Below are 23333 nucleotides of genomic sequence, written 5' to 3'. Positions count from 1 at the left end.
CGGGATTGGACTAGACTATGGGATAGAAAATGATACTGGTGAGGAGTGAGTCTTGGCCCAAGTAGACACAGGAGACTATGTGGGCAGCTCCTGTCTGAATGGGAGATGAGAGGGCAGAAGCGGTCAGAAGCTGGCCAAATGGACATGAAAATAGTGGAAAGAAGGAGTGTGCTGTCTCATTACGGGGAGAGCAACTGGGAGTTTATAAAAAAAAAAAAAAGGTGTATATAAATTTTTGTATGAAAGATTGAGTTGATTTATAAACTTTCACTTAAAGTACAATAAAAGAAAAAAAAAAGCATTTGTAGCTGTCACAATTTAACTACTTGAAAATCATCCTGGCAGCAGGATTAAGGGTCTGATGAGCATGTGGCAGTAGGTTGAGTCAATGTAGACAAAGCCCGATAGAATAACAGCGGCTCGGGCTCCACAGATTTCTCTAATAGGTGGCTGATGAAATTAGCATCCGAAAGCTTCTTTCCTCAGTTCTATTTAAGCCAAATGTAAGAACTTCAGGGACTTTGAACTGTAGCCATATTAGAATTTTCCGTAGGATTTTTAGATCTTGATACTGCCAGTGGCTCTCGATAAACCAGGAAGAAGTAGTGAATTAGGGAAGATGACTAAGAGATTAGAGGTTAATAGTTCTGCCTAAATTGGCCTATAAATTTGTTCCTGGGGAAGAAGTAAAACCAAAGTTGAGTAAAGCCCCAATAACACATTGGAATATTAAAGATGTTTATTAAAGAGGCAATCATGGTATGATAGAGAAACAGTGCTGTTAATCTTTGGGAGCAAGCAGCAAGGTGGGTGAAGATGTGACATTGTTAACTGAGCTGTTCCAGAAGTAATTGTTTTAAAGAATGGGGTATTGGCATGCCTTTCTTATCTGGTGTCTCATCGGAGATTCAGGAGACTAGGGCTCTTTAAAGAGGCCAGCTGGGGCGATCTTACATATGGCCTCCAGATGCTCTCTCCACCTTTCTCTCCCTCCTCTGTGTCTCTGGTAAGTAAGCTCTATGAACTCTATCAATGAGGCTCTTGCTCTCTAGTTTCCTGTAGGGTTTGTCCAGTAGGCGAGAACAGATCAGAAATGAAAGACATCCCCCTAGACTGGCTGAATTATTTGACCAGAGTTCTCAGTTTCTATTTGGAAGCTCCCTCGGGTCCTCAGTTGGTCCAGGCTGAAGTAATTTTTTTTTTTTTTTTGCCTCTCCCAGTCCTGGTTTAGAGATGGTAAAGAGTAACTGTTAGTGGCCCATAGGTTATGCACTAATTCTTACAGTTTCCGACATCTTGTATTGTTTTATATGTCCCTTTTTTCCATTTGAGTGAGCCATCTGTTTCCTTCTGGGACCCTGATAGTGGCCCAAGACACATAGGATATAGATTGATCCATTCCAGTACAACTTTTCCTTTTGGCAGTTCCTGCTAACATAATTTAAATACTCCATTTTCTACAACCTGTACTGAATTTTTCAGTCTGTAAATCTGGAATTCATCTTGACTTTATGACCAAGTCCTTCTGATTCCCCTTCCAGATTTGTCTTAAATTTATCCCTTCCTTTTCATCCACACGATCACTGCATTAATCTTCAGCCTCATTTTCCAGCATACACGATGACAATGGCCTCAGCTTCCCAAATGACAGATGTTGAATGGTTAGTTTTATTGTGGGGATTGGGGGAAGAAACGGTATTTGTTAGTGATACATTAGTCAAAGGATCAGCAGCCCAGGAGAGAGAATGAAATGTGATGCTAGGAAGTGAAGTGGCTGTATTGAGAACAGAGAGAGTCAATAAGCAGGTGATATCCCTGACAGGACATAGAAGGTAGCAAAATGGCCAGTGGGAGAAAGGACTCTAGAGGAAGTAATTCAAAGATGTGGGTGGGTTGAAGCCAGATTAGGAGTTTACTTTGAGAATGTCGTGGTAACCACAATCAATATCTGTCATTTGAGAACTTGTAAAATGCTGCAGGAAAAAAGATTACACATCCGGTGTTTTCTCTCTGTGTTATTGTGTGCCATAGAATCGATTCCAAGTCTTAGCAGCCCTATATGACAGAGTAGAACTGCTCCACAGACTTTCCTAGGCTGTAATCTTTATGGGAGCAGATCACCAGGTCTTTTCTCCCACAGAGCAGTCGGCGAGTTCAAACCACTGACTTTTGGGTTAGCAGCCAAACTCTCAATGATTGTGCTACCAGGGCTCCTCTCTCTCTATATTATGTGTTCAGTTATTTCAGAGAATATATATATACACATATGCATACATATATGCACACACCTAAAACATCTATTGCCGTTGAGTTGATTCTGACTCATAATGACCCTATAGGACAGGGTAGAACTATCCCATAGGGTTTCCAAGGAGCAGCTAATGGATTCGAACTGATGACCTTTTGGTTAGCAGCCAAGCTCTTAACCACTGCGCCACACACACACACACACACACACACACACACACAGATTTATGGCTAACGATCTCAACTGTGTGCTGTCTTGTTCTCCAGAGTAACTGTTTTAGAGATGACATTCTACTTTATGAAGACAATAGAAATCATTACACGAGGTTCAGTTAACTTTTGCCAATCTTCAGTTTATACCCCTTTGATTTCTCACCTCATTCCCCATCATTCTCTGAGGCTGCCTTTACCAAGGTCACAAATGACTTAGATGTTGCTAAATTGAATGCAAACCTTTCAGTTCTTTTTTACCTGACCTTGCAGTAGCACTCAACATAATTCTGGAAAACACTCTTTCTGGAAACACTCTCTTGCCTTCCTTTAACTTTTGTGATCCTCTACTTTCTTCGCGTTTTGTTTGTTTGGTTTGTTTTTCCCTTATATCTCTAGCTGCTCCTTGTCAAGCTCTTTTTCCAGCTCATTATCCCCTACTGACTTGTAAAGCCTGGGATGTTTCATGGCTCAGTTCTAGGTCCTTATCTCTGTCTATACTCTCCCTTTAAGTTATCTTATTCAATTTTATAGCTTCAATTACAATCTATATTCTCATGGCTTTCCATTGCTCTTAGAATGAAGCTCTAACTGAGACATATAAGACCCTGAATGAACTTCCTGCTTGTCTCTGTAGCTTTTTTCCTTTGTTTTCTATACAACAAAGACACTGACCTTTCATTTCCACTGTATTGCCTTGTTCATTCTTACCCCAGGACATTTCCACATTCTTCTGAAATGGTCCGTTACCATCCCTCCCCACCTTGGATATCTGACTCTTATTTCTCCCATAGGACTCGGCTGCAACATCGCTTCTTCAGAGTAGAATCCCTTGAGTCAGTAGACTAGATCTGGTTCACTTTTTGTGTGCTTTCACAAGTACAGTATATTTCTCCAGATTATAATTTAGTTAGTTATTTGTATAACTTTAAAATATTCACTCCTTCACCAGATATTATGCTCCATTGGTGTACATTGTTCATTATAACTGAATGTAATATAATTCAATATAAATTCAGTATCATTTATACATTCCTTCATTGAGCAAATATTTTCTTAAAGAGCCTCTCCCCAACTTTATAAGCTATAGGCCCCCACCTATATAATATCTACCCTAACATTTCATGGGAGATTTCATCTAATTTTTGAAAGTAGCTCCCCAGGTGTTTTCTGGAAAGGATAGTCCACGTGGCACTTCTGACCCACTGTCTGCTGACAAGTTAGAGAATTAGGTCATTGCCCTTTGTGGTAATTAGCAGGGGCTCCTTGCCAAGCTTCGCCAGATGTATGAGAGCAGGGTCCAGACCAAGAGCACTAACTTGGTGATATGCTGACTCCAGCAGGAATGGGGCTGGTCTTCTCAGCTGCTATGCAGCTAAATTCTGGTGTCTACTGCAAGATGTTGTTCAGAATGGTGCTACTTACCCTCTGAACCTACTTCTTAGGAGTTTTGGACAGTTTCTGAGATGCAGATGCAGAATACCAGAGGTGGGAAGGCAAGTTTAATTGGTGGCTGAGTGTATTTCATTCAAAGGGAGACTGGCCATCAGCCCTGTGTACTTTTCACATGCCCAGAAAAAAAAGCCAAATAGCTGGCTGGCACCCAGTCTCCACTTTCTGTGGCTGAGTGAATCTACTGTTGTAAGGAACAGACTTATTTGTATTGTAAGATGGAAGGCCATTTTGTATCCGGGTTCCAGGAATTGCTGCAAGGAAGTAATGGGCTGACAGCCTCCAGCTCCCACATCTTGGGAGCCGCTGTAGTGTTCCTGTGAAAGGCACACTCTTCCTGGGCTGCTTCTAGCTAATGACTGACTTATTTTGAACCACCACTTTCTCTCAAATTCTGGTTTAATTTTTCCCTCAGGAAATTTGTATAGCACTGCTGTCACCTTCAGATTCAGGATGTGATGGAATTCGAAATCCATGTGATGGATTCAGGATGTGATAGAAGATTTCCTGGTCTAGAGGGTACAGTTCTTGTTGGATTCAAAGTGGGCACCATCCATGTGTGTCCTATATTTTAAGGAAAAGGGAAAAGAGTATTGTTATGGATTCAATTGTGTTCCTCAAAACCATACAATGAAATTCTAAACCCTGCATATAACCCTGTTTGGAAATGGTGTCTTTGAAGATGTTGTCTGTAGGTTAATATGAGGTTATACTAGAGTAGGGTGGGTCCTAATCCTAAATGACTGGTGTCCTTATAAAAAAGAAGATGTACACAGAGAAAGAGAAACAAAGGAAGGATGCTATGTGACACTACAGCTGCAAGCCAAGGAATGCCTGCAGTAACTAGAAGCTAGGAGAGGGGCATGGGTCAGTTCCTTTCTCATAGCCCTCAGAAGGAATCAACATGGCTGATACCCTGATTTGGACTTCTAGCCTCCCGAACTCTGAGGCATCCTTAGGGCCATCCTAGGGAACCAATAGTTTGGAAAGTGCTCACTCACAAATTCTCCTCCTACAGGTTTAAATGAAGAGGTCCCTTGAGTGGCTCACCTTAAACTTCCTTTCATTGGTGACTGGTTCTCATCCTGACCTGACTTTTAGCTCACAGATTTGTAGCTACCCGGATTCTCAGGACACTGTGCTTTGCCTACTGCTACTAATGCGGATACTAGGTAGATGCACCGCTTATGCTACTGTGTCTAAATTTCCCACAAAATGGCATTCACACGATATTCTTAGAGCAGAAATCTGATCAGATCTATATCTTTTCTATTAAAATTATACTACTCAAGATTATTTTTATTTTAATTTAAGAAATCAAACGCATATTACTCATTAAAAAAAAGCATTTATTAACTTAAGTAACGAGAAGTCTAATAGATGAATCTGGCTTTAGAGAAAGTAGGATAAAATTGTTTATACATTATTTCTTGTGAATAGAGCATGAAGGCTTCCAACAGCCCTGCTTTACCTTGTACTCCAGGTAATTGAACTTCAGAATACATATACATGTATATATTAAATATTGTATATCACTTGTATACTTAAACAATCAATTAAGTAGGGTACTAAAGAATGAGTGTAACATGTTCCCATTTGAGTTAAAATGAACTACTTAATCATATATATGTTTTCATAAGAAAAAATTATTTCTGGAAGGATAAGTAACAACAAAAATGAGTAATAGTAGCAGCCTCAGGGAAGAACTCAGTGTCTAGGGGAAACAAGGTTACCTTTTCATGACATACCCTTTTATACTGTTTACTATGTTTTCTTTTTAAACCATGTGTATGAATTACATTAAAAAAATTTTTTTTTAAGTGGAGGTGGAGGGCTGTAGCTTTGCCATCATCACTGTGGTATACATGCATTAGTCAATACGGGATCACCATTCTCTTCCCAAGGTTGCCTCCTACTGGAAGAGCCAATGGACGAGACAGTCACATATATTTGGGAGCAGGAGCCTGCTATGGCCTCACGAAGTCTGTTAGGACAGTAAGAAGATTATTGCTTTCCAGGTGAAGTTCAGAAAGTTTGGGTGTTAGGCCATACTCTTTCTACCTGTTTTCTGTCTGCAAAGTTGGAGAGTCAAAGAAACAAATTCTGAAAGAACTCCTTGATGGAGTGATGGGGTTTTTCTTGGTTCCTCATGATTTTTAATAAACTTTATTTTTTTATTATTATAAGAAAAATGTGTTATCAGAATGAAAAATTTGGGAAATAAATATATTTAGAAAGAAAATATATTAATTTATATTTGTAAACATATCCACCAAATATCACAATAATAAGCATTTTGGTGCTTAGTAGTTTAGGGTATACACACACACACAGGCACATATATGTATACAATAAAACATACATATGTAATATATATAGTTACATGCAATAAAATATACATACTTAATATTCCCCTTAACTGTGATAGTAATATATACATGCTTTTGAAATTCCTTTTTTAAATTCACTGTTTGTATATCAAAATTATACATCAATATAGTTTTAAAAGTCAAATAATTTTATATAGCTTGTTATGAAAACCAAACCACCTATCTTCTTCTTTCCCCCATCTCTTATTCCTTACACCAATTTTAAATGTTCCTGCTTTTTTGTGTATTTATCTCTATGTTTCTAAATAAAATGCTTATATTACTATTCCTTGATTTTTAATAATAAAACATGCACTAAGAAAACGAAAGGTAGGGGGAAGGCGAATAGTGTGCTTATAAGCAGAACAAGCAGGGGGAGGCATGAAAAAGATAAATTATCTTCCATAGTAACCCAAACCAGATGCCTTTGAGTTGACTTGATTTATGGCAATCCCATGTGTGTCAGAGTAGAACTGTGATCTATAGGGTTTTCCATGGTTGATTTTTTGGAAGTAGATCGCCAACCCTTTCTTCCAAGGTGCCTCTGCATGGATTTGAACCTCTAACCTTCCTGTTAGCGGCTGAACATGGTAACCATTTGTACCACTTAGGGATGTCTTCCATAGTAGACCATACTAATGACTAAAACTAAAAAGTTAAGTAATAACCATATAAGCATATTGTTCAGAAAAATCAAGGTAAATACAAAAAGAATCATCTAAAAGAATTGAAGGTTTTTTGTTTGTTTTGCCTCTCGGTTTTTTTTTTTTTTTAACATATTACCAAACACTATTCTTGTTTTCAGCTCTTTTTGGAAACCCTGGTGGTGTAGTGGTTAAGAGCTGTGGCTGCTAGCCAAGAGGTTGGCAGTTCAAATCCACCAGTTGCTCTTTGGAAACTCTATGGGGCAGTTCTACTCTGCCCTGTAGCGTCGCTATGAATCAGAATCGACTCAATGGCAATGGGTTTTTTTTTTTTTTGGACCCCACTTCCAGAGGTAGTTTTTACCACCAAGTCCTCAGCCCTTCGAAAGTTCCGTGATGTGAATTGGGTTGTTTTTCATCTTTCTCCACTGTCAGCTCAGGTTTCAGCGTCATCAGTTCTGGGAGTCAGTTACCATTCATCCATATTCTTATTACCAATTGCCATCAAGTCGATTCCGATTCATAGCGACCCTATAGAACAGAGTAAACTGCCCCATAGAATTTCCAAGGAGCAGCTGGTGGATTCAAACTGCCAACCTTTTGGTTAGCAGGTGAGCTTTTAACCACAGTGCCATCAGGGCTCCTTGTTCTTATTATTATTGTAGTTATCTTGTCTACTGTTCTTTTAGTCTTTGTGAGTTTACAACATAAAAAATAAAATAAAAACCTCCTCATTGTAGTTTTGGTAGAGTTTCAGGAAGGACTAACATTCAAAGCACAATTTCCTCATCCTTATAATGGAAATAATTATTATTGTAAAAAATTATTTAATGACTTCCCATGCTATTATATATTTTTCTGCAACATTACTTTAAATAACTTTTTGATGTTCCATTATATAGATGTAATATTATGTATTTAATCTATCCCCTATTGTTAGACATTTTTGTTTCCAATTTTTGTGATGAAAAGGAACAATAAAATTAATATCCTTAAAGCTAAATTCCTGTAAGTAGACTCATGGGGCCAAAGAATGAGGGAAACACTAACAGAAGGAAAAAAAAAGTTATAAAAAATGTGGTCAGTGCAATGGTAGAGATATGCACAAAATATTATGAAAACCCAGAAAAGGCTGCCCTACCACAACTTGGGCGACACATGGGATATTGGCCTGAGAAGGCTCCCAGGAAGAGATGATGATCAAACTGAGAGAGATGTTAACTGGGTGGGGAAGCAGGGAATAGCATTCTGAGAAGAGGGAACAGCACGAGCATTTGGAGGCAAGAAAGCTGTAAACAGAACCACCACCTGCCGAATATTAAAACAAACAGCATGGATTGTAAAAGAAGAGGGTAATGAGGTAGGCAGAGACCAGCAAGACATCTTATGTTATATTAGGGAGATTTGAATATGTTTTTTGTGTAATAAGGCTTTTGATCAGGAAAAGCTATTTGAGAAGAGATTAAAGGCTAGGATAAGAGCTAGGAGGCTATTACCGTCATTCAGAGAAGATGAATGTCTGAAAAGGAGGGCAGGGTGGCATGATACTAGTTGGAATAACAGGAGAGGAAGAACTCAAGGAATATTTAGTTGATAAAATCTGTCAGAACTGGTAAAGTGTTGGATGGGGTGAGGTGAAAGAGGGGAGGAGTCAAGATTATATACACCCAGGTTTCTGGTTTGAGTAAAGAAGAGGTGATGGGCTGAATCAGAAGATTAGAAAACCTACACCTCAGGGGATATGGTGATGGTTGTAAAAAGCATCTGGTATTGTCCTTCTGCCACTGTCTTAAAAGGGATTCTAAAGGGATTTTCTATCCCTTGTTCCTCCAGCCCTACACTTGCGTTACTGGCCTAAGTAGATACTCACCAGCTGGCCGTGTCCATCATTACAGCCAAGTCTGAGAATTCCTGATTATACTTAGAGCCTGTGGAGCTGCTGACACAAACAGTCATTAGCAGACGTCTCTTTTGTAACAACTATGCTTTAAAATGTAAACTGTGGGGGCATTTTCCTTGCTTTGTCCAGAAGGAACTTTCTCCTGCCTGAGCCTGGATTAATCATGAGAGAGCTGGTCAACATTCCACTGGTACATATTCTGACTCTGGTTGCCTTCAGTGGGACTGAGAAACTCCCAAAAGGTTGGTTTGAGCCATCTCGTCTTCTTGCTGCCTTGTCAAATTTCGAAAGTGTGTGTGTGCTCTGACCACAACTGATTCAGACTATGGTGGGTGGGCTTGGGTTTTACTTGGTGAAGTAAAGGTGGGATGTATGGAGAGCAAGGAGACTGTATAAATAAGCAATTGGTTGATGGTGTCTTCTCTACCCGTATTTCCCCCCTTAAATTCTGCCATGAAGTGCCTGCAGAGCTCTCTTTTCTAGGGGAAACACTAGCAGGTAGGATACAAGTTATCGAGGTCAGTTTTGTTTATGTGTATGTCAAACTTCAGGGTGGTCTAAACTGATGATGAAAACCTTTTCACATCCGGTTTGCCGGGAATATAATCAACTCCCTTTCCAGACATCCAGAGTATTTGCTTCTGAACAACAACAAAAAAATTATTTTTGATTTTCAGTTTGGGTTTTACAAAACCCTTAATAAATATTTTTGTTTTTAAAAATCAGAGTGAGGGAAAAAGGCACACATTTGCTGACATAATTAAAGCTTAAGGACAATGGGTTCTCAATAACTTTGAGGCTGGAGTCATGATTTGACTTGGCAAGATATTGCAAAAGTTTTTTTCAGAGCCTGTGGAATGTACCGGAAATAACACCACCTCAGGGGAAAGGAAAGCAACTTAAGAAATTGACAAACACCTGTTGCGGTAGCAAGAATGTCCATAGTGATATGGTCTCTGGCCAGAGTATTATGAAACTGAGACCAGCATATTCCAAATTAGGATGAAAGATGAGAAAATATGTGATTTGCGAAGTGATCGAGGGCTTCATTGAAATCTTTTTCAACAAGGCCTCAGAAAGCAGATTGAATGGTGTCAACTGGGGTAAAGACTTTTCAAATTAAATGTATTTCAACAGAGTAAAAAGAATTCTGTTTTATGACACTGAAATTTTTCCTTTATTTTACTTTTACGAAGGACTGAAAAAATTTGAATTCGAAAGATAAGTATCTATATGTGGATGGGAAATATGTCTTTGGATTTTGTGGTTCACTAGAAATACTGGTGCCACAAGGTCAAAGCTCACATGCTAATAAGACATAGGCTTCTTTCCAAAAAATCTGATTTTATAGATTTCCGTTGTTTTGTTGCTTCTCTTTTCCCATTTTACGTGAGCCAAGTGGTACCTTCCAATGTGTTTAAAGGCCCAATTGCCAACTAATACTTTAACATATCTTCAGATGAAAAAGAATCTAGATCTCTTCAAACAGCTAATAATAGTCAGAAAGACTTAACGTTGGCTTCAGATTATTTTAATACTTCCTGATTTTACAACGGATGTCCGGTAAGGCAGCACCTGAATGTTCAGACTTATGGATTGTCAGAAGTCTTATTTGTGCTGTTCTAAACTATGCAGCTATAGATAAAATGTTGTGGTTAAGTACTAATATTTACTAACATTCAGTCTTATAAAGAGCACGATAATTAATTCCGATGGTTCTAAGTTCAGTCAGAATTTGGTGCACACATACAAAGAAACCTCTATGTGTGGAGGAGTCCTAATTTAACTTAAAGGAAATAAATCATTCCCAGTTTCTGAACTTTACAGATAAAACCCTTTATTCAAATGCATACTATCTATTTTGAAAACATCTGAATTTGGCAACATAAATATAACAAAGATTGTGTCATATATGCCAAACATTCTGGCTTTTAAATGAAATAATCAGGTTGTTAAGTACACTTTGTTTCTTACAGTTTATTTATTGTTATAATTAGGTTTTCAAATCAAAAAGTTAAAAGAACATTTTTGCCTAGTCTGCTGTATTTATTGTAAAGTCTAAATTAGTAAGGGTTTAACACCAACCTTAGCCAAAAACATCACGCCTAGGAAAGCAAACATTCGTTTATTACGTGCCACAGCTCTGAGAACAAACAGTGTTATGAAAACACAGCCATCCAAATTTTAAATGTTCAATTTCATGGAATACAGTGGTAGAAAATAACAAGAATATGCTATTATTTTAACATTATTGGAAGTGATGAAAATGTCCCATCCCCAGTGTCTCATAATTGTTTTCTCTCTTCTAGGCGGAAGGCAATTATAAAAAGAGCTTTCTAGATTGGCATACTTTTTCTAAGTCCTTTACCTTGCATTGAGCTATCTGTACACTAATTTAGTGCAAAATAAATTCACAAATTTAAAATAGTGCAAGAGTGTTCAGGTGATCTTTTTTAACCGTCTGTACTGCTTTCAAAATGAAATTAATAACTGATTTTGCAGAATTAATAGTTTATTGTTTTAGTTTTAGACTCAGTGTTCAAAGATCAGGAGAAAAGTCATTGTTTTTCTGAATCATTTCAACCAGTGATATTTTGAATAATGAGCTCCATGTCATAATCTCAAGGAGGAGAATTTTAAAATCCCCACGCATGAAAGTAGCCAACATTTTATGGAATGATTGGCCTTAAACACATACTTCAGTGACATTTAAGGCTTGACTGGGGAATATTAAGCATATTCTGGGGTGTTACATTCTGGAGGCAAATGGGAGTTAACGGAAGCGGCATTGGCTTTGTTTAATATGTACAAAAAGCTTCTGTCAAAACTTCATTTTTAAGATGACTCCATTTTCTACTACATCTAGAGCTTTCAGAGTCTAAGTGATTTATCTTTAGATATATTTGCATAACCTTCTCTTTTAATTTGTCTATATTCAGGGATAAGATTCACAGATTTGACATATGACTAAGTCAGTGCAGGCACAGCTGTCATTGAAACCCAGGATACCAAGTACTGGATGAATGTTTGATATTGATGTACAGTCAAAGAGCTGCTCGTTGCACATTTGGGGAAACACAATTGGTTTAAATATTATTGACCTTAAAGAACAGAAAGAGAAGAAATGTCCAGATTAATTTTTATCGTATAGTCCCAAAGATGAAGTGAGTGGCTTCTTAATGAAATGGGAAGTGAGATCGTTTGGGGAGGGTAACAGGTAAGGGGGAGTAGGGAACCTGAGGGGAGTGGTTCCATTCAGGAAGATTCGAGAAGGAGTGTAGCAGAGAATACAGAAGGATGACATGGACCATGCTGAGGACCCAGCTGGGGCTGGAGAGAGCAGCTTTGTGGTGACCCTGATCTGCACAGTTGTTTCGTTTCATCCAGCGATGCTATATGAGCATAGGGGTAGAGGGGACAGATGGTTGGATTAATTCAGGATTGGTGCTTTCCAGGGCCAGTGCAGCCAAGGGAGTAAGAGAATTGAGGTCATACAATTAACCAAAAGGTTGGTTAATGATGAAAGTGAAACAAGAACATTTAATACCTGGAAGAGAATGTAGAGATCAAGTTTCTTTTTCCCAGTCCCTGAGGATCCCTGGTGGCTCAGTGGTTAAGAGCTTGGGTGCTTAACCATAAGGCCGGCAGTCTAAATCCACCAGCTGCTCCTCGGAGACCCTATGGGGCAATTCTACTCTGTCCTATAGGTTCGTTATGAGTCGGAATTGACTTGACAGCAATGGGTAATGTGTTTCTGTGTGCCTTCCTCCTGTGAAAAATAAGAAATGCCTACCAGTGCTCAACATAAAAGGTTATGTACTATACTAAGGATCGTTAAATGATTGGTGTAATTATCACTTCCAGGTATCATGCACATTTTAAATGTTTCCCTAACATACAGTGTTTTAACCCAAAGGAATAATTCCAGGATAGGCAATTTCAGAAATTCTAACAGACTCAGCAGAACTACTACCTGCTTCTGCCAAGTCCTATCTCTGAAGGCAAAGTATGGGCTCTGTTGTGAAGAATTAATGACACAAGCATGAAGAAGCAACTATTGAGCATAATTACTAATGAACTGTACAAGCTACAGAGACATCATAATAAAAATTTTATTTCATTACACCCAGTGGAGCAATACTAACTAACTATCCTCTTTGGGGGCTTTGAAAAGTTTCCAACACCAGAAATGAAATGCTGAAAAAAAAAACAAAAAACTAGATTCGTGATGTTAGAGAAGCATGAATATGTTCCAAGTCCGAACGCCTAATTTTATGACAGAAAGGAGTGAATATACTTAGCTCCTTTATTTACTCTATCATTTGGTCAAATCAATCAGCAACTACTTAATCAGAAGTTTGTATACCAATGGCCACGTGCTAAACCAAAACCAAACCAAAAAACCCCTTGCTGTACAGTTGATTTCGACTCATAGCAATCCTATAGGACAGAGTAGAACTGCCCCATAGGGTTCCCAAGGAGTGGCTGGTGGATTTGAACTGCTGACCTTTTGATTAGCAGCTGAGCTCTTAACCACTGTGCCACCAGGGCTCCAGGCCATGTGCTATTCCTGTAAAATAGAAAGGAAGGGTAATATCAGGTCTTTCTCATCAAGCAGCTAGTATTCAAGTTGAGTTGCTCTTTGGGTCCAAAAAAATACTGTGGTCACTTTCATGTATTTGTTATTCATGTGGTCTTTGGAATGAGGGAAGAAATAGTGTCCTAGTTTAAATAGTCTCTGGCTGAGATGAAAGCTGGATAGTAGAATACAAGTAAATAAGAGACAGTCTGCTGAGTCGGCAAATATCATTAAATCCAACTATGTGATTGTATCAGTAAACATTTGAAAGAAGATTTGTTTGGAAAATTTTGGAATGAGGACAATGTGGACTTTACCAACTATATACTAACTATAGAAATTGACATTGATTTAAATTTTTCTTTTTTTCTGTGTGTCATCAGTACTATGCTGAAGACACAGTCTAGCTCAAAGAACTACGAACTTAAAATTTGCCTTGACTATTAAGTTCAACTCCACCACTTCTTACTTATATAATGTTAGACAAGTTATTTAACCATTTCTAGTGTCCGTTTTGTCATCTGCAAATGAGAATAATAATAGTGTCTATCTTTATGTTGGTTGTTAAAAATAAGTGAGATAATGAATGAAAACTATAATACATGGCACATAGCAGGTGTTTAATAAATTTTAGATGCTACTATTATTAAAAACAGAGTCCATCACCTAAGACTATCATGCCACAGAACATTATGGAAAGGTATTAATTTAATAAAGGTCTTAGTATAACCTCACATGTTTCTTCATTTCTAAGCTTGTCAAGACATTGTAAGATTTACTTCTTTGATCTTAACTGATCTCAACAGTCTGTGTGTCACCTCTTTGGAAAAATAATATTAAGTCTATTACCTCTATCACTTCTACATCTGTGTATTGACTAAGAAGAAACTAATGAATACTACTTACTTTTACTTTTAAAAATAATACATGGTTATTAAAGATTTGAAGGATTTTGGAAACATAAAATATATAAAAGTTTAAAATAGAAAAAAGTAACTCATACATCTGAGACTGTTAACATGGTGTAATTTCTGCCATTTTCCCCCATGTATCCTACAATAATGTGTTATAATAATAATGTCCATACAATTTTGCTGCCTACCATTTTTACCTAACAGTAAAGCATAAGGATATTCTATATTATCAATATGCTTCAAAATATAATTTGGTATCTAATATCCTGTTTCGATAGCAGTGCGTTGGTATATGTTTAACATCTACCTCTCTGAGAAAAAAGGCCCTGATTTGTAGCATTTGTTAATTTTTGCAGCATAAATACTTTAAACACAGCCGATTTCAAGCTACCGAAAACAAACACTGAACACTGAGTTGGGAAGAGATGCAGGCCTTTATGTACTATTTCTACTGTACAGATATTTAAGACGTACGTAACCATAAGAGCATAGATAGCAGTGAAAAGTAGTAAAATAATTAGGAAGTGATCAATTTTAAGCATGATTACTTTGTTTTTAATACAATTTATTTAATTATGAGTTTACGTAATTTAGGTGTTAGTAATGGCTATATTTAGCAATCATGTCACAAAATTCTGGAAAAATTGACAGTTAGGCCTTACAAACTGGTAAAAGCCAGCTCCAGCACACTACGGTTAGAAAGCAAAACTATACCTAATTCTTTTCTCCTTTTAGTACAATTGGTGCAATTTAGTACAATTAAGCGTTTGCATTCACTGAAAGTCATGTTTATAGCTCGCATATTTGAGATTATTTGAGTGGTTAAGTGACTTGATGGAGTTGCTGAGTGATGGAGCTGGGATTCAAATTCAAGTCCTGAGCTAGTTTGCCGCCCAAAGTATAGTTGCTTAACAGCCTTTCATTTTAAACAACGAAAGAATTCAACGTTATCAATTAACCTTTGGGGCCATCATTACCTGCACTCCACAAGCTGAGACTAATTTTGTTTTTGTTATCCTTTAATACCTATGCAATTAAAGAACTGATTGCTTATTTCAATCATTAATTACTTAGAAAAAATATACTCCTTTGCTTAAAGATTGATTTTCCTTCTTAAACTTTGTTTTCACTTACGAGTTTGTTTCCATTGCATTATCGTAGAAATTTAACATTCCTGTGGCATTCTAGTTTATTTATTGCTATAACCTTTTTTATTACATAGATAACACATACGTTATGTTAAAAACTCTAATACAGGAAAACAAAAAATATAAAATAGTATACATATAAGACTAGCACCTAGGGATACATTTAACATTTTGGTATTTATTCATTCTTCCATTATACACACACACACGTATCTACTCTTGTTTATATATAAGCATATATATGTATATATACATATGCATAATTTTCCTTACAAGTTTAGGAGCCTATCACTTGATAGAGAAAAAAGCATTTAGATCGAACCTTTTCAACTTCCTAATAGCAAATGGAAAACCCACCTATTTGCGCCTATCCTTTGCTCTTTCCCCCTAATTATGCTGCCAGAGGAATTTCTCCAATTTATGACCAGTCCCTCTACTTACTCTGAATCCCACATTTGTCTGCTTTCTCAGGGACCCGCTTCCCTCAAATATCTCCCCTTTCTCTCCTATCTTCAGCATTTTTCCTTTCTATTAGATCTTCCCATCAGCATTTCAGCACTGCTATATTCCTATATTCACCTTCAAGTGCTGCCCAGTTTCTTCCTTCCTTACCATAGCTAAACTCTCAAAAAGATGTCTGCCCTCCTACTTTCCATTTTCTTGATACCCAGTGACCTCTCGCCCACTGCAATCTGACTTCTACTATCTGACATCCACTGAGTCTGCGCACCAAGGACAACCGTGACCTCCTTGTCAGGAAACTCGGTGGGCACTGTTCAGCCCTTATTTTATTTGACTTGTTGGCAACATTTGACACTCTTGGCAGTATTTCTTTCCCTCCTTCTTGAAACACATGCTACTCTTGGACCCTGCCAACATACCGTGCTGGCTTTGCATACAACTAACTCTTTGGCTCTTCTTTCACATTCTCTTTTCTAAGCTCCTCTTCTCTTTCCTATTCCTTATAAATGTTCTTGTTTTCTTATTAATAGCTCCTTCAGGGCATCAATCTTCTTCCTTCTTCAGGCCTTTACTTATGCTATTTCCACTGCTTGGATCATTCTTTCCTCGCCTCTGCTCTAACCCAAATTTCAATCATCCTATATGTATGTGAGTGTATGTACGTATGTGGGTGTGTATGTAGTTGTCTTATTCCTATTGTTATTATTATCATGCTGAGTGGTTGAGTATAACTCCGAAAAACAGTCTTTATCATGTTAAAAAATACTATTATATCATACTTTACTAGCAGTATTTTTTTTTTAATCTAAAAAACCCATTTTCCTATAAGCTTTGGGCCCCACAAAACCTAAATCTTCCCCTCTTTGTTTATAATAAATTCTAAGACCTACCCTTCTGAGGGCCTTTTCTTTTGATTCTCAAAAACCTAGTGCAGAAGTAGAAACAAAATCCTCTATATAAGATCTTCCTTCCTTTTGGCAGTTTCTGCTCTGAGGAAATATAATTCCCAAGTAGGTATGTGGTGGCCTCTGACTACTTAGGAAGGTTAGTAAACAGCATTCCAGAATTTTCTCATTTGATTTCTCCTCTCATTTCAGCTCCTGTCATCACAACTCCTCTTGAAACGGTAGATGCCTTAGTGGAAGAGGTGGCTACATTCATGTGTGCAGTGGAATCCTATCCCCAGCCTGAGATTTCCTGGACCAGAAATAAAATTCTCATTAAGTAAGTATTCTGCCTTTTTCTGGTAAGAATTCCCACTGCTGCTTTATGGTATATCTCTGATATAAATGCAGCTGCAGCTTTTAGCAACATTGTGAAGAAAATTAAACTCTTTTCACCTTCTAGAATATAAAAATGCAGATGTCCTCATTTTATTAATGTAAGATCTGAAGTCTAATGAGGTTAAGAGAATATCGACATGGCGAAGTCAGGGCTGTTTCATGGATTCCAGGTGAGGACCTAGAGGAATCTTCACAGTAATTCGGAAACACGATGATACCCTAAGTCTGGGGGCGTATGTCCCAGGACATCCTGGGGTATTAATAGGAACAAACCTCATCTGCTGTACTTCTAATGTCCCAAAAAGGTGAGGTATGTTCTCTGGGAATCTGACCACTAGATCGCCATGACCCTTTCTTTTGAAAGGTAGAAGTGATTCCTGTTATATTTGAGTCAGTCTCTCAAACAGATAAATTTTCCATTTGGCAGGTAAAGACTATTTTATCATTTCCTCATTACAATAGTTAGCTGATAAAAAAAAATACTCTAAAAATCTGGAACAAAGTGAACCACTGGCTTCTTAGCAGACAATTTATCTTCCATTAGGATTACAGTCCTTAAACTAGGGTCAGTGAGTTTAGACGGGGAAAAAGTACATCTTTATGTTAATAATCTCTAACTGAAATTTAATGTTCTATTAAAAAAAAAAAAAGCCAAACCAGTTGCCATTAACTAAATTCCAACTCATGGCTACCCATGTGATTCAGAGTAGGACTGTTCTCTACAGGGTTTTCAAAGGCTGTGATCTGTCAGGAGTAGATCGCCAGGCCTTTGAGTGGATTTGAACTTCCAACATTTCAGTTAGTAGCTGAGTGCATTAACTCTTTGTGCCACCCAGGGACTCCTTTTTTTCTATTATGCATATTGTGATGTGAGAAATCACCATGTGCAATAACAGTAGCATTAAGTTCTCTACCAAGCAAACTATCCCAAAGGTCCTGGAATGAAAGCCACTTACCTATTTTTGAGTATATGTTACAGTAGCACCACACTTCTGGGTACCAAAAATTTATGCATTTCTTTTTGCTTTTATAACAAATGATGACAGATTTTTTGGCTTAAAACAACACAAATTCATGATCTTATAGTTCTGGAGGTCAGAAGTCTGAAATAGGTCTCTACCAGGGCTCCAAAATAGGCTGGTGATTTGAACTGCTGACTTTTTGGTTAGCAGCCAAGCTCTTAACCACTCGCCGCCACCAGGGCTCCAAAATATGTCTAAACCAAAAAACCAAACCCAGTGCTGTCGAGTCGATTCCGACTCATAGCGACCCTATAGGACAGAGTAGAACTGCCCCATAGAGGTTCCAAGGCGCACCTGGCGGATTCGAACTGCCGACCCATTGGTTAGCATCTGTAGCATTATGCCACCCAACTCTTTTGTTGATTACGCCACCAGAGTTTCCAAAATAGGTCTAGTAAGGCTAAAATCAAAGTGTCGGTGTGGCTATGTTTCTACTGGGGCCTCTAGGAGAAAATCCAATTTCTTGTCTTTTCTAGCTTCTAGAAGCTACCCATATTCCTTGGTTCCCGGCCCCTTTCCCCATCTTCCAATCCAGCAAATGCATCACTCCAACTTATGCTTCTGTGATCATATCTCTTTCTCTGAGTCTTCTGTTTCCTTCTTCTATCTTTTAAGGCTCTTAGGATTGCATTGGGCCCACCCAGATAATACAGAATAATCTATTTTAAAAGCCTTAATTTAATAACACCTGCAAAGTCCCTCTTACCAGGCAAGGTAACATATTTACAGGTTTTGGGGATTAAGATATGGATCTTTAAAAAAAAAAAAAACCTGTTGCCTTCAAGTTGATTCGACTCATAGGGACCCTATAGGATAGAGTAGAGCTGTCCCGTAGAGTTTCCAAGGAGTGCCTCGTGGATTTGAACTGCCGACATATTGGTTAACAGCCGTAGCACTTAATCACTAAGCCACCAGGGTTTCCATGGATCTTTGGGGGGGCTATTATTGTACCTACTGCATACATTTTGCGTAAAGAATCTTTATTTGGTTATAAAACCCATTCGTATATTGTCAAATTTCTCTTTTTTTTTTTATCCCAAGTCCCTTCTCAACAGACAGTTTGCATTTAATTAAATGAGATAAAATATGTAAAGTATACAGTTTGAAGCTGTTTTGCTTCCTGATGTATCCCAAGTAACTAAAACAATGCCTGGCATTTGTTAGGCACTCAATACGTATTTATTTAATGAATGAATGGCTAGTCCATTAATTGTTAATTACTACTTTAAGTGTTTAACCCTTTCTGCCAGTCACATTTATGTATGTTCATGTTCATTTTCTAGCAGTTACTTCCCAGTAATTATGGAGAGAAGACTCACATATCTTGGTTGCATTATGCTTTCCTAAACTAAGTAAAGTTTACGAGTTTACGTTTGGTTTTATCAGTAGACATTGTCTTTTGAAAACATTTTTGAAGGACTCTGTGATGCTTTGATTATTGGAGTCTAGGAAACATTAAAATATAATGTTAGTTTTATTCTACCAAATAATATTATTCTATTATTCAGAAGTCATTTGAGTTTCCTCTGAATCTGTATTCCATTTTCTCCATGGACAAGCCATCAGTTTGATCAATTAGTCATACCCAGGGAATCACAGATGAGGTCCTAATCTGCCCTTTTCCTCTGGAACCTGCAGGCTCTTTGATACTCGGTACAGCATTCGGGAGAATGGGCAGCTCCTCACCATCCTGAGCGTGGAAGACAGTGATGACGGCATTTACTGCTGCATAGCCAACAATGGCGTGGGAGGAGCTGCGGAGAGTTGTGGAGCTCTGCAAGTGAAGATGAGTGAGTGAGAAAGAGAAAAACCCCCAGATCCAGTGCCTTCGAGTCGATTCTGACTCATAGCGACCCTATAGGATAGAGTAGAACTGCCCCATAGAGTTTCCAAGGAGTGCCTGGCGGATTCAAACTTCCGACTTTTTGGTTAGCAGCCCTAGCACTTAACCTCTCATCTATGATTTTAACGTTGACTCAATACACTATGGACCAAGCACTAAACAGTGGCCCCCTCCTACCTGGAGGACCAGCAGCAAGAAAAGTTGAAGTCAAAACAAAACCTTGATACTCTGCTTTCTTGGAGATTTCTTTAACATTTTTTTCTATGTCATAAATTTGGTCTTCAGTATAAGCATTCTGTTATTTTGCCCTTCTATTGAGTATTTTTATCTTTAAACCCATATGTTTAATTTCTAAGAATTACTTCTATAACTTCTCCTTTTTCTCATAGCAAACTCTACTTATATGATGCAGTATTCACTCAGGTCTCTCTAAGGATATCGCTGATGAATTTTTTAAAACGACATTTTCTTCTGCTTTATTTCTGTTTCCTTGAAGATAAGTTTTTTTTTTTTTTAATTGTTCTTTAGATGAGGGTTGACAGAATAAACTAGCTTGTCATTAAACAATTAGTACACGTATTGTTTTGTGACAGTGGTTGCCAACCCAACGACATGTCAACACTCTCCTCTTTTCGACCTTGGGTTCCCCATTACCACCTTTCTTGTCCCCTCCTGCCTTCTCATCCTTGCCCCTGGGCTGGTGTGCCCATTTAGTCTGGTTTTGTTGCATGGGCCTGTCTAATCTTTGGTTGAAGGTTGAACCTCAGGAGTGACTTCATTACTTAGCTAAAAGGATTTCCAGGGCCATACTCTCGGGATTTCTCCAGTCTCTGTCAAGCCGTTAAGTCTAGTCTTTTTTATGAGTTACAATTTTTTTTTCTACATTTTTCTCCAGCTTTGTCCAGGATCCTCTATTGTGATTCCTGTCATAGCAGTTGGTGGTGGTAGCTGGGCACCGTCTAGTTGTGCTGGGCTTATGTCTAGTGGAGGCTGTAGCACTTGTGGACATTAATCATTTGGACTAATCTTTCCCTTGTGTCTTTGGTTTTCTTCATTCTCTCTTGCTTCCAAGGGGGTGAGACCAGTGGAGTCTCTTAGATGGTCGCTCACAAGCTTTTGGAAACCCTGGTGGCGTAGTGGTTAAGTGCTATGGCTGCTAACCAAAGGGTTGGCAGTTCGAATCCACCAGGTGCTCCTTGGAAACTCTATTGGGCAGTTCTACTTTGTCTTATAGGGTCACTATGAGTTGGAATCGACTCGACAGCACTGGTTTTTCTGGGTTCACAAGCTTTTAAGACCCCAGATGCTACTCACCATAGTCAAATGTAGAGCATTTTCTTTATAAACTATGTTATCCCAGTTGAGCTAGATATTCCTCAAGGCCATGGTCTCCACAGGCCTTGGCCCAGTAATTCAGTTCCTCAGGGAGTTTGGATGTGTCTATGGAGCTTCCATGACCTTGCCTTGGACAAGTTGCACTGGCTTCCCCAGTACTGCGTATTGTCTTACCCTTCACCAAAGTTACCACTTATCTACCGTCTATTAAGTGTTTTTCCATACCCACCCCTTCCCTCCCTCATAACCATCAAAGATTGTTTTTTTTGTGTGTGTAAACCTTTTCATGAGTTTTTATGTAGTGGTCTCATACAATATTTGATCTTTTGTGATTGACTTATTTCACTCAGCATAATACCATTCAGATTCATCCATGGGGAGATGCTTCACAGATTCATCATTGTTCTTCATCATTGTGTAGTACTCCATTGTGCGTAGGTACCATAGTTTGTTTATCCGTTCATCTTTTGATGGGCGTCTAGATTGTTTCCATCTTTTTGCTATTGTGAACAATGCTGCAGTGAACATGGCTGTGCATGTCTATTCGTGTGATGGCTCTTACTTCTCTAGGATATATTCCTAAGAATGGGATTGCTGGGTCATATGGTGTTTCTATTTCTACCTTTTTTAGGAAGCACCATATTGTTTTTCAAAATGGTTGTACCATTTTGCATTTCCACCAGCAGTGCATAAGAGTTCCAATCTCCCCGTATGCTCTCCGACATTTGTTATTTTCTGTTTTTTTGATTCGTGCCAGTAATGCTGGGGTGAGATGGTATCTCATAGTGGTTTTGACTTGCATTTCTCTAATGGCTAATGATCACAAGCATTTCCTCATGTACCCTCGTGTATCTCATGTCTCCTTTGGCGAAGTGTCTGTTCATATCCTTTGCCAATTTTTAATTGGATTATTTGTCTTTTTGTTGTAGAGGTGTTGGATTTTCCTGTATATTTTAGAGATTAGACGTTTATCGGATTTGTCATAGCCAAAATTTTTTCCCAGTCTGTAGGTTCTCTTTTTACTCTTTTGATGAGATCTTTTGATCAGCATAAGTGTTTAATTTTTAGAAGATCCCAGTTATCTAGCATATCTTCTGGAGTTTGTATGTTGTTAATTATGGTTTTTATCCTGTTAATGCCATGTATTAGGGCCTCTAGCATTGATCTTATTTTTCTTCTATATTCTTTATAGTTTTTGGTTTTATATTTAGGTCTTTGATCCATTTTGAATTAGTTTTTGTGTATGGTGTGAGGTATGGGTTCTGTTTCATTTTTTGCAGGTGGACATCCAGTTTTGCCAGCACCATTTGTTAAAAGACTGTCTTTTCCCCATTTGATGGATTTTGGGTCCTTGTCAAAGATCAGGTGACTGTAGGTGGATGAATTTACATCTGGGTTCTCAATTCTGTTCCATCGGTCAATGTATCTGTCGTTGTACCAGTACCAGGCTGTTTTGACTACCATAGCTGCATAGTAGGCTCTGAGATCAGGTAGTGCAAGTCTTCCTACTTTGTTATTCTTCTTCAGTAGTGCTTTACTTACCCGGAGTCTCTTTTCTTTCCACATAAAGTTAATGATTAGTTTTTCCATATTTTCAAAGAATGCTGTTCGTATTTGGAGTGGGATTGCTTTGTATTTGTAGATTGTTTTGGGAACAATTGTCATTTTCACAGTGCTGAATGTACCTATCCGTGAGCCTGGTATGTCTTCCCCTTTATGTAGTTCTCTTTTGGTTTCTTGCAATAGTGTTTTGTAATTTTCTTTGCATAGGTCTTTTACATCCCCAGTTAGATTTATTCCAAAGTACTTTATTTTTTTAGCGGCCATTATAAATGGTATTGTTTTCCTGATTTCCTTTTCATCATTCTCTTTCTTGCTGTATAGGGATCCAACGGATTTTTGTATGTTTATCTTATATCCTGTGA

General features: G+C 38.1%; 1 protein-coding gene across 1 annotated transcript in view; it reads left to right on the top strand.

The window, feature by feature from the left end:
* The first annotated feature begins 8203 nt into the window (after nucleotides 1–8203).
* Nucleotides 8204–23333, top strand: part of MUSK (muscle associated receptor tyrosine kinase) — a 108374-nt gene continuing 93244 nt past the window's right edge. The window contains exons 1-3 of the mRNA XM_003407531.4: nucleotides 8204–9064; nucleotides 17023–17149; nucleotides 19869–20020. Of these exons, the coding sequence (XP_003407579.1) occupies nucleotides 8986–9064; nucleotides 17023–17149; nucleotides 19869–20020 (358 nt within the window). The 5' untranslated portion in view covers nucleotides 8204–8985. The remainder of the gene's footprint in view (nucleotides 9065–17022; nucleotides 17150–19868; nucleotides 20021–23333) is intronic.

This window comes from Loxodonta africana, chromosome 9 (assembly GCF_030014295.1).
Source record: "Loxodonta africana isolate mLoxAfr1 chromosome 9, mLoxAfr1.hap2, whole genome shotgun sequence".
NCBI lineage: Eukaryota > Metazoa > Chordata > Mammalia > Proboscidea > Elephantidae > Loxodonta > Loxodonta africana.
This window is presented reverse-complemented; position numbering and strand designations above follow the sequence as displayed.